Raw genomic sequence first — 15658 nt, forward strand, 5'->3', positions numbered from 1 at the left:
AAAACCCATTTTTGTTAGAATGGGGTACTTGCTCTCTGACTTAAGAAGTACTTAAGGCTGTTGTGATCTGTCCTTATAATAAAATGCCTTCCTTGCAAGTAATTTTGCCATTTTTTTATGGCATGCACAATAGCAATTAACTCTTTCTCATAGATGGACAAGGTCTGATTCTTGGGTTCCAATGACTGATTAGTGAAAGTTATTGGCTTCCCTTGTTGTTGGAGCACTGCACCAATACCAACATCAGATGCATCACACTTAATCTCAAATGTTAGAGAGAAATCAGGTAATGCCAACACCTGCGGAGATGACATAGTTTCTTTAAGAGTTTGAAAGGCCTTGGTTGCTTCAGTTGTCCATATGAAATTATCTTTCTTAGTGAGCTGGTGTAATGGATGGTAGATCATGTCATACCCTGGAACAAATTTCTTATAGTACCCTGTGAGTCTTAAAAAACCTCTAAATGTCTTGACAATGGTGGGAATAGGCCAGTCCTTGATTGATTGAGTTTTGGAGGAGCTTCTACCTCATTCCTTGAGACAATATGTCCCAAGTACTCAATTTTGTTTTGTCCAAATGCACATTTATGCTTTTTTACATAGAGGTGATGTTGTTTTAATAAACTGAAAGTGACCTGCAAGTGATATATGTGATCCTCCCAAGACTTGCTATATATCAAATGTCATCAAAGAACACTAAAATGAAGTGTCTCAGGTGAGGCTTAAAGATATCATTCATAAGGTTTTGAAAAGTAGCAGTGCATTGGTTAAACCAAAAGGCATTACAAATGAACTTATAGTGCCCCTCATGAGTCCTAAATGATGTTTTAAGTATTTGGTGGTCCCAGACCTGAGATCTAGCTTAGAAAAATACTAAGCACCACTGAGTTCATCTAAGAGATCATCAATAAAGGGTATAGGGTACTTGTCTTTGATAGTGAAGGAATTAAGTTCCCTATAGTCCATGCAAAGCCTACAAGTTCTTTCTTTTTTCTTGACTAAAAGAACTGGACAAGAGAAGGGACTGTGACTAGCCCTAATAAAGCCAGCATCTAGTAATTCTTGCACTGCCTTTTCAATTTCGGTTTTTTGGAGAGGGCCATAATGATAGTGCCTGATATTGGTTGGTTTAGCACCAGGGACAAGAAAAATTTGATGGTCATAAGGCCTAGAAGATGGCAATTGAGATGGTAAGGAAAAAATGGAAGAGAAGTGTCCCATTAAATCTTGCAATTCCCTTAGCTAAACTTGGTTAAGATCACAGGCTTCTAATTTCTTGGACTCCAAGGAATATAAGAATAGCCCAAGATTATAGCTGTGCATTTCCTTATCAATATGTTATAGGGAAACCTCCTAAATCAAGGGTAAAGCTCCTTAAATGTGAACAAGTTTGTACTGCACATTATCATTGTGGAATTCAAGTGTCATTAACTGAAAATCCTAAAGGACTGGACTAATGGAAGATAACCAGTGTACTCCCAAGACAATATCACAGCCCCCTAAGGAATGGCATATAGATCCACAGTACAAGTATATGCTGCAAGAGACAATGGTGTGCTAGGACAATAACATGAACCTCTAATTTTTCCCCCATCTGTAATCATGACTTCAAAGGCAGAAGTGGTATGCGGTTGCCAACCCAATTTTTTAAGTAATCGAGAATCCACAAAGTTGTGGGTGCTACCAGAATCAAGCAGAATTGTAACACTGTGTCCCTTGAGTAGCCTCCCCACTTTCATAGTGTGCATAGGTTGCTTAGCAGAGGTGCCATAATAAGCACTCACTGAGTTCCATTAGGTTAATGGTTAGGGGTTGGTTAAAGGTCGTCTAGGCTGGTATCTACCTCCTCTTAGGGTTGTACAAGGTCAAGCATAAGTAACTGTTTGATATGGCATTTATGCCCCCGAGTCCACTTATCATCACAAAACCAACAATCCCTTATTTCACGTTTTTTTTTCTTCTGAATTTCCTCATGGGAAAGCCTCTTAATAGGGAAATTTGGTGCCCAATGCGATGGTGGTGGAGGATTGGGGGTAGTAGGAGATCGAAAAGTGGGAGTAGGTTTGGTATAACCAGATTTCAGAGTAGCAAATTTAGCATCCAATTGAACATATAAGGCAATAACATCATGCACAATGTTAGGGCGCAATAACTTGACATCATACATAAGTTCACGCTTAAGGCCACCAATAAAACAAGAGTAAATTGTAGTAATGGTCCCTCAACTTTAATCAAATTGTAGCAATGGTCCCTTAACTAAAAATACATTACCATTGGTCCCTCAACTCATCAAAATGTGTAGCTATGGTCATTTTCATCAACTTTGTCAAAATTTTGTCAAAATGAGTTATGTTGGAAGGACCATTGCTACAATTGGGGTCCTCAACTCATCAAAACGTGTAGCTATGGTCCTTTTCGTCAACTTCGTCCGAATTTTGTCAAAACGAGTTATGTTGGAATGACCATTGCTACAATTGGGTTAAAGTTGAGGGGCCATTTCTCCAGTGGATTAAAGTTGAGGGACCATAGCTACACGTTTTGATAAGTTGAGGGACCAATGTTAATGAAATTTTAGTTGAGGGATCATTGCTACCATTTAGTCATAAAACAACTCTTAGGCAAAACTGGACCAAGATCAGAGGTGCGATTTGCCAATTGGCGAAATTCGAGTATATAGTCCTGGAGTGTACCTGACTGTCGAAGTTTAAAGAGAGCCTCAGCACTATCTTCAAAGTCACTGGGGCCAAATTCGCGGCAAACAGTCCTGGAGTATACCTGAATCCGGTAGCTCAACCTCGACAAGTTGCAGTAATGGAGGATAAACCAAAGGAGGAAGAAGAGCACAGAAAATGTGCTTGATATATTTTTAATAATTTTCGTTTTCAAATAACCATTACAAAAGCAAAGAAGCCATTGCTTCATTTAAAGCGTCTGGGCCACAAAGGGCCAGCTCAACATTCCACCAACAACTTTTGACAAAATGGCAAAACAAGCAAATAAAGGCTAACAACCAAATTACTTAGTGATCAAGCATTCACTAATTCGAAGAGCCCAACATCACTCACCCCTTATGACAACCTTGGCGTTCTCAGCAGCATCATCCAACCGGTGTATCAGCATTTGGACCCCAGCTGCTTGTCTCTTCTTATATATCCTTCGGGGCCAATACCTGCATGAGGCACTGAGGGATTAAGCATTCACTAATTCGAAGACCCCAACAGGAGACCGCGAGCAGAGCGAGATCGAAATGCGGAAAGCCAGAGAGGATCTCGAGCGTCGGATTCAGGACGATCAGGTCGCGAGGGAGATCATGAGGATTCCGGAGGAGGAGTGGGAGGAGTCCGGCGAATTCTTCTCCAAGCCGTTCGGCGAAGGATCATCCTCGTCGTCAGCGTCGGCGAAGAGCGTCGAGGGCGAGAGCGTATTCAGGCTATACTTCAAGGGTTTGGTGAGCGAGGAAAGGGTTGGGAAGGAGAGGGCGGCACTGGCAGGAATTGGGGTGGCGCTGTGCGATCCAAGGGACAATTTGTTGTTCGAGGTCAGGAAGCCGCTGATTGGGAGCGGGACGAGCAGCAGTGGGGCCCAGCTGAAGGCCTTGATCGAAGGGCTGAATGCTGCTCTTGCTTTGGATTTGAAGCGCCTCACCTTCTTCTGTGAGAATCGCCACATTTTCCAGTTTGTGAGTTGCTCTCTTCTCTTTATCTGCGTCTCTGTTGTGGGTTTTTGATGAAATGTAGTTTTTGTGGTAAATTTTAGGAATTGAATTATGGGTTTTGCGTTTCGGTACTGTTCTATCTTTGAACACTAATAAACTTTCGAAATTCGATAACGGAATGTGTAGTATCCATGGTGGACAGGATAATGCACTCACTCTGAGAAAGATTAGTTGTGTTCAGTTAATATTTGCTTAATTAAGCTTCTATACTATATTTGGTTATGGAATTTGACACTGACCATTAATAAAACTTTCGCGAAAGACGACTAAAAGAATGCAACTTGTTATGTTTAGTAGTTGCAATTTCTTGGAATTGTATGTGGGTTTTGTGAATTTCTATTTCCCATCTTGGACGATAGTTTGAACTTTCATTTTTCAGATGCACTTAATGAAATTTGATTGAACAAATTCACTGTGAGAAATTTTCTTCGTGTTCTCAGCATTTGCTTAATTAGTTGTCTGTCTTATAATTGATTATGGATTTTATGGTTTGAACTTATTAGAGGGAATGGAATATGTTGAATTATGATATGACGTAAGCAATGTTGTTTTATTTATATCGGAATCAAGAATGTTGGATCAGCTAGTTACTATGCTTGAGTCTCTTTACACCCATAAATGGAGCTTGTTGGCATTTTAAATATGTATTTTACATATGCAGATAACTGGTAAATGGACAGCAAAGCAGCGCAAGGTAGCAATGCTTGTCAGTCAGGTTAAGAGCCTTCAAGCAAAGTTTGCAGTTTGCAACCCAATGCTTGTGCCCCGATTTGATATTAAATTTGCATTTAAACTAGCAAGAGATGCAATAGATTCTCAGTCTCAGACTAATCAGTCTGCACAATCTATCACTTCCAAGAATGTGAATGAGACTTGCGTGATATGTTTGGAAGCTACTGATGTTAACCAAATGTTTTCGGTTGATGGCTGCCTGCATCGGTATTGCTTTTCTTGTATGAAGCAACATGTAGAGGTGAAGTTGCTTCATGGGATGATTCCTAGATGCCCTCATGAAGACTGTAAGTCTGATCTTACTGTTGATAGTTGTGCAAAATTCTTGACACCGAAACATGTGGAGACCATGCGCCAACGCATAAAGGAAGCTTCAATTCCTGCCACAGAGAAAGTTTATTGCCCGTACCCAAGGTGCTCCGCTTTAATGTCAAAACATGAACTTTTACAAGACGTGAAATCGCGGGATGTGGAATTATCAGGAGTTCGAAAATGCTTGAAATGTCAGTGCCTTTTTTGTATCAACTGTAAAGTCCCTTGGCACAGAAACAGAACATGCACCGACTACAAAAGGTTGACTCCTCATCCCTCAGAAGATACAAAGCTAAAGTCTCTTGCCTCAACGAATCTGTGGCGCCAGTGTGTGAAGTGCAACCATATGATTGAACTTGCTGAAGGTTGCTACCACATGACTTGCAGGTATTTACTTTTTAATATTATTTTCAGTAAATTAAAAACCTGAGAGAATAAGATTTGTTGTAACATTACAATTTGTTGCTGTTTTTGAGGTGTTGCACGCACAATTGATGTCATAACTCGAAAATTAAAAGGTCATACCTTTGGCTGTTATATGAAAACTGTTGTATTGTATCGTAATAGAAAATTTGAAAGCTGTTGTATCAAGTTTGCAAGCAACTCTATCTACGTCATCTTATTACTCATCCTAATGCACTGATCTCTTTTGCAGGTGCGGGCATGAGTTTTGTTATAATTGTGGAGGCGAGTGGAAAGACAAAAAGGCAACATGCTCATGCCCACTATGGGATGAGGGTAATATTTTGTATGATGAAGATGATGAAGATTTTGATTTTGATGAAGAGGATGTGTTAGAGTCAGATTCTGAGAGGTATATGATTCTGACTCAGTCATAATGTTCTAACATCCCCCTCTCTAAAGAGGCCTTCCCTCAAATTTTCTCTGTTCGGAACATATTTTATAATATTTACAACAACAACAACAAAGCCTTTTTCCACTAAGTGGGGTCGGCTATATGAATCCTAGAACGCCATTGCGCTCGGTTTTGTGTCCTGTCCTCCGTTAGATCCAAGTACTCAAGTCTTTTCTTAGGGTCTCTTCCAAAGTTTTCCTAGGTCTTCCTCTACCCCTTCGGCCCTGAACCTCTGTCCCGTAGTCACATTTTCGAACCGGAGCATGAGTAGGACTTCTTTGCACATGTCCAAACCACCGGAACCGATTTTCTCTCATATTTCCTTCAATTTTGGCTACTCCTACTTTACCTCGGATATCCTCATTCCCAATCTTATCCTTTCTCGTGTGCCCATACATCCCACGAAGCATCCTCATCTCCGCTACACCCATTTTGTGTACGTGTTGATGCTTCACCGCCCAATATTCTGTGCCATACATCGCTGGCCTTATTGCCATCCTATAAAATTTTCTCTTGAGCTTCAGTGGCCTACGACGGTCACACAACACGCCGGATGCACTCTTACACTTCATCCATCCAGCTTGTATTCTATGGTTGAGATCTCCATCTAATTCTCCGTTCTCTTGCAAGATAGATCCTAGGTAGCGAAAACGGTCACTTTTTGTGATCTTCGCTAGATTGCTCCGGTCATTAGTGTGGATAAGTATATAAATGGATAGAGATAGGAAAGCAAACACAAGATGTACGTGGTTCACCCAGATTGGCTACGTCCACGGAATAGAGGAGTTCTCATTAATTGTGAAGGGTTTACACAAGTACATAGGTTCAGGCTCTCCTTTAGTGAGTACAAGTGAATGATTTAGTACAAATGATATTAGGAAATATTGTGGGAGAATGATCTCGTAGCCACGAAACTTCTAAGTACCGGAGTGTGGTATCGTCTTGACTTGCCTTATCTGTCTCATAGGTAGATGTGGCATCTTCTCTGGAAGTACTCTTCCTCCCTCCAGGGGTGGTATCTGTAACTGATGGAGATGCACAAGGTAATGTATCAATTTCACTTGAAGCTTACTTGTAGTTTCATGCTTGGTCAAGCGCGATACAAACCATGTAGTAGGAGTCCCCCAAGTTGCCGAGCTAGGGGATCTGCTGAAAGAGGTGACAGACAAGGTAAGCAATCAGAGCTCCGGCTGATTGTTCACATTCTCCCTATCTTGCAGGCAGCATGAAGGATAAAGAGAAGAAAAATGAGAAGAGATGATATGGGATACTTTTGCTTTTGAAGAAGTAACTTTCCACAGGCTTATTCTTGAACTGGGCTGGAGGGTTTTCTGGTTTCCTCCAGAGTATAAGGCCGACTGAAGAATTTGAGGGTCAAAACAAGTCCATCAAATCTAGAGTACGTTCGACCCTACTGATATGGGATACTTTTGCTTTTGACAGAGTAGTGGATGTATCGGCACGTGTGCTGTTACGCTTGTCTCCACATGCTTCCTTGTATCCTTCTCACTTGCCCTATCTGTTCCTCAGGCAGATGCGGTATCTTCCCTGGAAGCATAAGATGTTGAAGATGAGTACTCGAGAGCAATGCCAGGTAAGTAATCAGGTAAGGGTTCCAGGCAGTCAGTTCCTGGTTGGAAGCTTGATTCCAAGTGCTGACTGATTGCTCTCTTTCTCCTTGTCTTACAGGTAAGAACAAGGCCAAGGGAAAAGACAGGGAAAAAGCATGATATGGGATACTCTTGCTTTTAACCCTGATGATATGAGATATTCTTGCTCTAGTATAGCTTGTTTACAGAGGTATTATCGGGGGGAAAGAAAGCTGAATATTTCGAAAGGCTTCGTTGGGAGTGCCCTCTCAGATAGGAGAAAGGGTTGAGCATTTTTGCAGGTCTGCCTGTCCGTTAGGGATGGAGGTCGACATATATAGGAGTCTCCCTAACATCAAGTAATAATGCTATTCCTTTACCCTGCTTGGTCATAGCACGGTAGTGGGAGCTGCCAGCTTCACATGTTTTAACTCTGTCAGAGCACTTTGAAAAAGTGGTCTGTGGTATCTGGAAAGCTGATGTTGCGTGTGAAGATTACAGACAATCTTTATCCAAGGAGATCCAGCTCTTGAAGTTGGGAAAGTGGTGTCTCTTCGGTTTTCGAACAAGCAATCCTGTCGGGGATCTGGCTCTCGAGATTCGGAGAACGATGCATCTTCGATTTTTGAGAAAGCAATCCTGCTGGGGGTCTGGCTCTCGAGATTCGGAGAGCGGTGTCTCTTCGATTTTTGAGAAAGTAATCATGTTGGGAGTCTGGCTTTCGGGATTCGGAGGGCGGTGCCTCTTCGATTTTGGAGCAAGCAATCTTGTTGGGAGTGTTTTCTCGAATGTGAGTAAAGGTTGGGCATGTTTGCTAGTCTACCTTGCCACGAAGCACAGAGGTTGACACACAGGGACTTTCCAATTATCCAGCAGTGGTACTGTTCCTTTACCCTCTCTTCGATTTTTGAGAAAGTAATCCTGTTGGGAGTCTGGCTCTCGAGATTCGGAGGGCGGTGCCTCTTCGATTTTGGAGCAAGCAATCTTGTTGGGAGTGTTTTCTCGAATGTGAGTAAAGGTTGGGCATGTTTGCTAGTCTACCTTGCCACGAAGCACAAAGGTTGACACACAGGGACTTTCCAATTATCCAGCAGTGGTACTGTTCCTTTACCCTCTCTTCGATTTTTGAGAAAGTAATCATGTTGGGAGTCTGGCTCTCGAGATTCGGAGGGCGGTGCCTCTTCAATTTTGGAGCAAGCAATCTTGTTGGGAGTGTTTTCTCGAATGTGAGTAAAGGTTGGGCATGTTTGCTAGTCTACCTTGCCACGAAGCACAGAGGTTGACACACCGGGACTTTCCAATTATCCAGCAGTGGTACTGTTCCTTTACCCTTGTGGGTAATAATATGGTAGCTAGACCTTCAAAATTTATGTGTCTAAACTTTGTTAGTGTTGTTTCTTTGCAATTCTTTTACCCTTCTTGGTCAGAGCGATGTAGTGGAAGCTGCAAGCTTCACGTGTCTCAACTTTGTCAGAGAACTTTGGCAAAGTTATCTGTGGTACCCATGAGCTACTGTTGCGTGTAGGAAGTGGGTGATTGAACAGTACGATTCATGTGCTTTCTACTTCGCCAGAAATCTTCGACAGAATGCCCATAATTTCCGCAAAGCTGAGTGTGCGTGTGACAGGTGCTGACAAGGCTGGAAAAGTAGGTGCCTCTTCGATTTCTGAGATCGGCCCTCGTGGTCTCTGAGCAGCCCAACTTTTGAGAAAGCAAGCCTCTTCGATTTCTGGGATCGGCCTTCGTGGTCTTTGAGCAGCCCAGCTTTTGAGAAAGCAAACGCCTCTTCGATTTCTGAGATCGACCCTCGTGGTCTCTGAGCAGCCCAGCTTTTGAGAAAGCAAATGCCTCTTCGATTTCTGAGCAGGCGCCTCTTCGATTTCTGAAGCTTCGTCGAGTGCAGATTTTTATAGGGGCTGACATTAAGTTCCAAAGCACACTTGAATATCCACCAGTAGAAGCTCCGTTCTTGCACTTCTAAGATCTTGATTTGTCCGACCTCTTCTCTCTTCAACACCTTTGAAAATGTCTGGCCCCTCCGACCGTCGTTTTGACTTGAACCTTGTTGAAGAGGCAGCCCCGCCTTCTCCAGACAACATATGGCGCCCATCCTTCGTCTCCCCTACTGGTCCTCTTACCGTTGGGGATTCCGTGATGAAGAATGATATGACCGCTGCGGTAGTGGCCAGGAACCTTCTCACTCCCAAAGATAACAGACTACTTTCCAAACGGTCTGATGAGTTGTCTGTTAAGGATTCTCTGGCTCTCAGTGTTCAGTGTGCAGGTTCTGTGTCTAATATGGCCCAACGCCTATTTGCTCGAACCCGCCAAGTTGAATCATTGGCGGCTGAAGTGATGAGTCTCAAACAGGAGATTAGAGGGCTCAAGCATGAGAATAAACAGTTGCACCGGCTCGCACATGACTATGCTACAAACATGAAGAGGAAGCTTGACCAGATGAAGGAATCTGATGGTCAGGTTTTACTTGATCATCAGAGATTTGTGGGTTTGTTCCAAAGGCATTTATTGCCTTCGTCTTCTGGGGCTGTACCGCGTGATGAAGCTCCAAATGATCAACCTCTGATGCCTCCTCCTTCTAGGGTTTTGTCCAGTACTGAGGCTCCGAATGATCCCCCTCCGGTGCCTTCTCTTTCTGGGGCTCTACCGACTGCTGAGACTTCTCCTAAGCAACCTTTGTGAAGGCTCCCTCTTGTTTGTTTATTTTGACTCAAGTATATGTACATATTTGTAACTTATCGGGGATATCAATAAATAAGCTTTCCTTCATTTCAACGTATTGTGTTAAATACACCAAAGCCTTCTTCGCTAAGTTCTTTGAATTTTCTTTTGTTGAAGCTTGTATGTTGAACCTTGTATGTTGAAGCTTTGTGAGTGGAGCATATAGGTTGAGGTAGTGTTCCCTTAATTTCCCGAGTGAGGAAAACTTCTCGGTTGGAGACTTGGAAAATCCAAGTCACTGAGTGGGATCAGCTATATGAATCTTAGAACGCCATTGTGTTCTGTCCTGTGTCATGTCCTCCGTTAGATCCAAGTACTCTAAGTCTTTTCTTAGTGTCTCTTCCAAAGTTTTCCTAGGTCTTCCTCTACCCCTTCGGCCCTGAACCTCTGTCCCATAGTCGCATCTTCTAATCGGAGCGTCAGTAGGTCTTCTTTGCACATGTCCAAACCACCGTAACCGATTTTCTCTCATATTTCCTTCAATTTCGGCTACTCCTACTTTACCCCGGATATCCTCATTCTTAATCTTATCCTTTCTCGTGTGCCCACACATCCACCGAAGCATCCTCATCTCCGCTACACCCATTTTGTGTACGTGTTGATGCTTCACCGCCCAACATTCTGTGCCATACAGCATCGTCGGCCTTATTGCCGTCCTATAAAATTTTCCCTTGAGCTTCAGTGGCATACGGCGGTCACACAACACGCCGGATGCACTCTTCCACTTCATCCATCCAGCTTGTATTCTATGGTTGAGATCTCCATCTAATTCTCCGTTCTTTTGCAAGATAGATCCTAGGTAACGAAAACGGTCGCTCTTTGGTATTTCTTGATCTCCGATCCTCACCCCTAACTCGTTTTGGCCTCCATTTGCACTGAACTTGCACTCCATATATTCTGTCTTTGATCGGCTTCGGCGAAGACCTTTAGATTCCAACACTTCTCTCCAAAGGTTAAGTTTTGCATTTACCCCTTCCTGAGTTTCATCTATCAACACTATATCGTCTGCGAAAAGCATACACCAAGGAATATCACCTTGAATATGTCCTGTTAACTCATCCATTACCAACGCAAAAAGGTAAGGACTTAAGGATGAGCCTTGATGTAATCCTACAGTTATGGGAAAGCTTTCGGTTTGTCCTTCATGAGTTCTTACGGCAGTCTTTGCTCCTTCATACATATCCTGTATAGCTTGGATATATGCTACTCGTACTCCTTTCTTCTCTAAAATCCTCCAAAGAATGTCTCTTGGGACCCTATCATACGCTTTTTCCAAATCTATAAAGACCATGTATAAATCCTTTTTCCCATCTCTATATCTTTCCATCAATCTTCGTAAGAGATAGATTGCCTCCATGGTTGAGCGCCCTGGCATGAACCCGAATTGGTTGTCCGAAACCCGTGTCTCTTGCCTCAATCTATGCTCAATGACTCTCTCCCAGAGCTTCATTGTATGACTCATTAGCTTAATACCCCTATAGTTCATGCAATTTTGTACATCGCCCTTATTCTTGTAGATAGGCACCAAAGTGCTCATTCGCCACTCATTCGGCATCTTCTTCGTTTTCAAAATCCTATTGAAAAGGTCAGTGAGCCATGTTATACCTGTCTCTCCCAAAACTTTCCACACTTCGATTGGTATATCGTCTGGGCCTACTGCTTTTCTATGCTTCATCTTCTTCAAAGCTACAACCACTTCTTCCTTCCGGATTCTACGATAAAAAGAGTAGTTTCTACACTCTTCTGAGTTACTCAACTCCCCTAAAGAAGCACTCATTTCATGTCCTTCATTGAAAAGATTATGAAAATAACCTTTCCATCTGTCTTTAACCGCGTTCTCTGTAGCAAGAACCTTTCCATCCTCATCCTTGATGCACCTCACTTGGTTTAGGTCCCTTGTCTTCTTTTCCCTTGCTCTAGCTAGTTTATAGATATCCAACTCTCTTTCTTTGGTATCTAGTCGCTTATACATATCGTCATAAGCCGCTAACTTAGCTTCTCTCATAGCTTTCTTCGCCTCTTGCTTCGCTTTTCTATACCTTTCACCATTTTCATCGGTCTTATCCTTGTATAAGGCTTTACAACATTCCTTCTTAGCCTTCACCTTTGCTTGTACCTCCTCATTCCACCACCAAGGTTCCTTTTGGTGTGGGGCAAAGCCCTTTGACTCTCCTAATACCTCTTTTGCTACTTTTCGGATACAACTAGCCATGGAATCCCACATTTGGTTAGCTTCCCCCTCTCTATCCCACACACACTGGGTGATTACTTTCTCTTTGAAAATGGCTTGTTTTTCTTCTTTTAGATTCCACCATCTAGTCCTTGGGCACTTCCAAGTCTTGTTCTTTTTTCTCACTCTTTTGATATGTACATCCATCACCAACAAGCGATGTTGATTAGCCACGCTCTCTCCTGGTATAACTTTGCAATCCTTACAAGTTATACGATCCCTTTTCCTCATTAGAAGAAAATCTATTTGTGTTTTTGACGACCCACTCTTGTAGGTGATCACATGTTCTTCTCTCTTCTTAAAGAAGGTGTTGGCTAAGAAGAGATCATATGCCATTGCAAAATCCAAGATAGCTTCCCCATCCTCGTTTCTCTCCCCAAAACCATGGCCACCATGAAAACCTCCATAGTTGCCTGTCTCCCTGCCCACGTGTTCATTTAAATCTCCTCCTATAAATAACTTCTCCGTCTGAGCAATTCCTTGCACCAAGTCTCCAAGGTCTTCCCAAAATTTCTCCTTCGAACTCGTATCCAACCCTACTTGAGGTGCGTACGCACTAATCACATTGATAAGTTCTTGTCCTATTACAATCTTGATTGCCATGATTCTATCTCCTACCCTCTTGACATCTACAACATCTTGTGTCAAGGTCTTGTCCACGATGATGCCAACACCGTTTCTCGTTCTATTTGTGCCCGAATACCATAGTTTAAACCCTGAGTTTTCTAGATCCTTTGCCTTACGACCAACCCACTTAGTTTCTTGTAGGCACATAATATTTATCCTTCTCCTCACCATAACTTCTACTACTTCTATAGATTTTCCCGTCAAGGTTCCTATATTCCACGTTCCTAAACGCATTTTGCTCTCTTGAACTCTACCCTTCTGTCCTAGCTTCTTCACCCTTCCCCGTCTAATAGGATCAAAGTACTTCTTTTGTGTGTCCCGTGTAAAGTTGATAGGAGCATATGCTCCCAAACAACTTTGAGTAGAGTCGTTCGAAAAGAAGTTTCTATAGCCCCCTTGCTCATTTAACACTGCATCCGGGTGCCGATGGAGATACAGCGACCCTTGCTCACTTATCACTGTGCTCGGGCCACACAGCGCGCCACTTACGGGTGACGCCCTAGCTTTAGCGCGATTTCGTTCTGGATTCATTTTCATAAGGATTCGACGTGATCATGGAGTGCCGGCTGTCGACTACCTGACGCCCTCCCCCTCCTCCTTTATCCGGGCTTGGGACCGGCAATGTAAGATAAACTTACACGGCGGAGTTATATTTTATAATATTTATGTCAATATATTGTGCAAAGTATAAATCGAATTTCTTTATTTTGATTCTCAACTGCTTGTTCACAAGGTTTTTCCATCTCTTAATTATTGTAAAGAAAGGAGAACATACAGTGAAAAAAGCCTGCACTGCCACAATTGAGCTCATAAATAACGTCACAGGACAGAACGGACAGTTGATGATTACGGTGGACACACTAGGATAGTGAATATGTTTTATAATGTTTTGTGTGTTGTGTGTGTTTCAGACTGTACCATTGTTTGAGATCTGCATTTTTCTCGGTATTATGCTTATCGTAATTGAAATCTATCGAAGATCTTTTCACTTAGTTTGCAAGTAACTATGCTTATGTCATTTCGGTAATCATGTTCTTGCTGTTTTTGCTTTTGCAGACATGCTCCTTGGTTTTGCTATGACTGTGGACAGTCTACGGACTACATGGGAGCATGTTTATGCCCAGTTTTGTTTGAAGATGATATCTTGTTTGACGGAGATAGTGATACTCAGGAGTTGAAGAAAGATGAATATGAAGGTGAAGTTGAGGATGAAGGCCTAGAAGAAGACGGATATGAAGATGAAAGTGGGCAGGAGGTTCAGGAAGAGAAGCATATCTTGCCTGCTGAAGATGGTAGAGATCTTGATGAAGAATACGAGGAAGATGAGGAATTCTGTGACTCTGACTGCGAATGCTATGAAGATGAGGTTCATGAGAAAGAGGTTCGAGAGGATGTTCAGGATGAATGGTTGGAGCAAGGGCAGGAAGATGAGAACTTCTATGCGGAAAATGATATAGATTTTGGTGACGAATATGAGGAAGATGAAGAGGAGTACTGGGACTCTGACTATGAATATGAAGAGGAAGGATTTGAAGATGAAAGCGGGGAGGAGGAGGTTCAGGAAGAGAATAATATCTTGCCTGCTGAAGATGGTAGAGATCTTGATGAAGAATGTGTGGAGGATGAGGAGTTCTGTGACTCTGACTGCGAATGCTATGAAGATGAAGTTCATGAGAAAGAGGTTCGAGAGGACGTTCAGGATGAATGGTTGGAGCAAGGTCAGGAAGTTGAGAACTTTTATGCGGAAAATGATACTGATTTTGGTGACGGATATGAGGAAGATGAAGAGTACTGTGACTTTGGCTGCGACCGCGACAGTGACTGCTACGACTCTAACTCAGATTATTACTGATGAACAAAAATATGGCTGGTATTCTTTGTACGAAGTAACCTGCAGAAGGGGCAAAAAAATGGTGTTTGAAGTATCAACAAATTATTTCTTTTTGTTCTCAATTGCTTGTCCATGAGGGTTTCTGTTTGATCCGTCCGGTTTGACTTGTTTTAGTACATAAGAGAGGGAGGAAATGGTCGAATGAGGACCCTCTCCGGATCCTCTTTGTGAGAATCCTAAGGATCTTCAAATCGTGTTCGTTTATCGTATATCGTGCGGTCAGTTTTCATCAGGTATTATTCATATTTAATTATAAATAAAAGTATTTAAAATGATTTATGGTCGCACGATGTACGATAAACGGACACGATTTGAGAATTTCCGAGATCCTCACAAAGAGGTTCCTCATTCAACAGAGATGAAAAAATAGAAAAGAATTGGGAGATAAAAGGAAGCAGAGTACATAAAGAGCTTTTATATTGGAAAAAAAGCTTTTATTTTGAGAGTAAGATTCTCTCTTCTCCTATTACCATCATTATCCGTCCTTTCTTTTCACACTTTTCTTTTTGTCTTTTTCTCTATATAAAAAATTCAAACAAAATGTTGACTCGATTTAATCGTAACTGTTTAAATAGGAATGAAAGGGAGAGAGAATCCTACTCTTTTATTTTGTAAGGCTTTTTCAGCAAGTTTTCTTTAGTAATACGTGCAATAGAAAACGTGAATAGCTATAAAATAGAAGATTTACTTGTTGTGAAAGTCAAATTCAACTGCTAAAACGTGAATAGTTAAATTTTAATTTTAAATTGTCTTTTTTACCATATTGCATAATTGCTATCAAGTACAAAATGATATTACAATAAAATTAAAATTTATCAATAAACTCACACTCAATAATTAAACCCTATCATTAGCAATCTTTATCTTCCGTTCATCTTGGCTAAAACCAAGAGCTCTCATAAAGAAAAACAAGCTCTTTTTGATCCATGGATGATGATTTTGAAGTTTTGAATCTTCTAACTAAAGCA

At 41.9% G+C, this 15658-nt stretch overlaps 1 protein-coding gene across 1 annotated transcript; it reads left to right on the forward strand.

Annotated features, from left to right (window-relative positions):
• The first annotated feature begins 2933 nt into the window (after window positions 1-2933).
• Window positions 2934-14752, forward strand: LOC103406370 (uncharacterized). Its single transcript, XM_029088488.2, has 4 exons — window positions 2934-3678; window positions 4376-5145; window positions 5414-5572; window positions 13856-14752. Exons 1-4 carry the CDS (start codon window positions 3247-3249, stop codon window positions 14649-14651), a joined length of 2157 nt encoding a protein of 718 aa, XP_028944321.1. The 5' UTR covers window positions 2934-3246; the 3' UTR covers window positions 14652-14752.
• Window positions 14753-15658: the final 906 nt, after the last annotated feature.

The sequence above is a fragment of the Malus domestica genome, chromosome 11 (genome assembly GCF_042453785.1).
Source record: "Malus domestica chromosome 11, GDT2T_hap1".
Taxonomy (NCBI): Eukaryota; Viridiplantae; Streptophyta; class Magnoliopsida; order Rosales; family Rosaceae; genus Malus; species Malus domestica.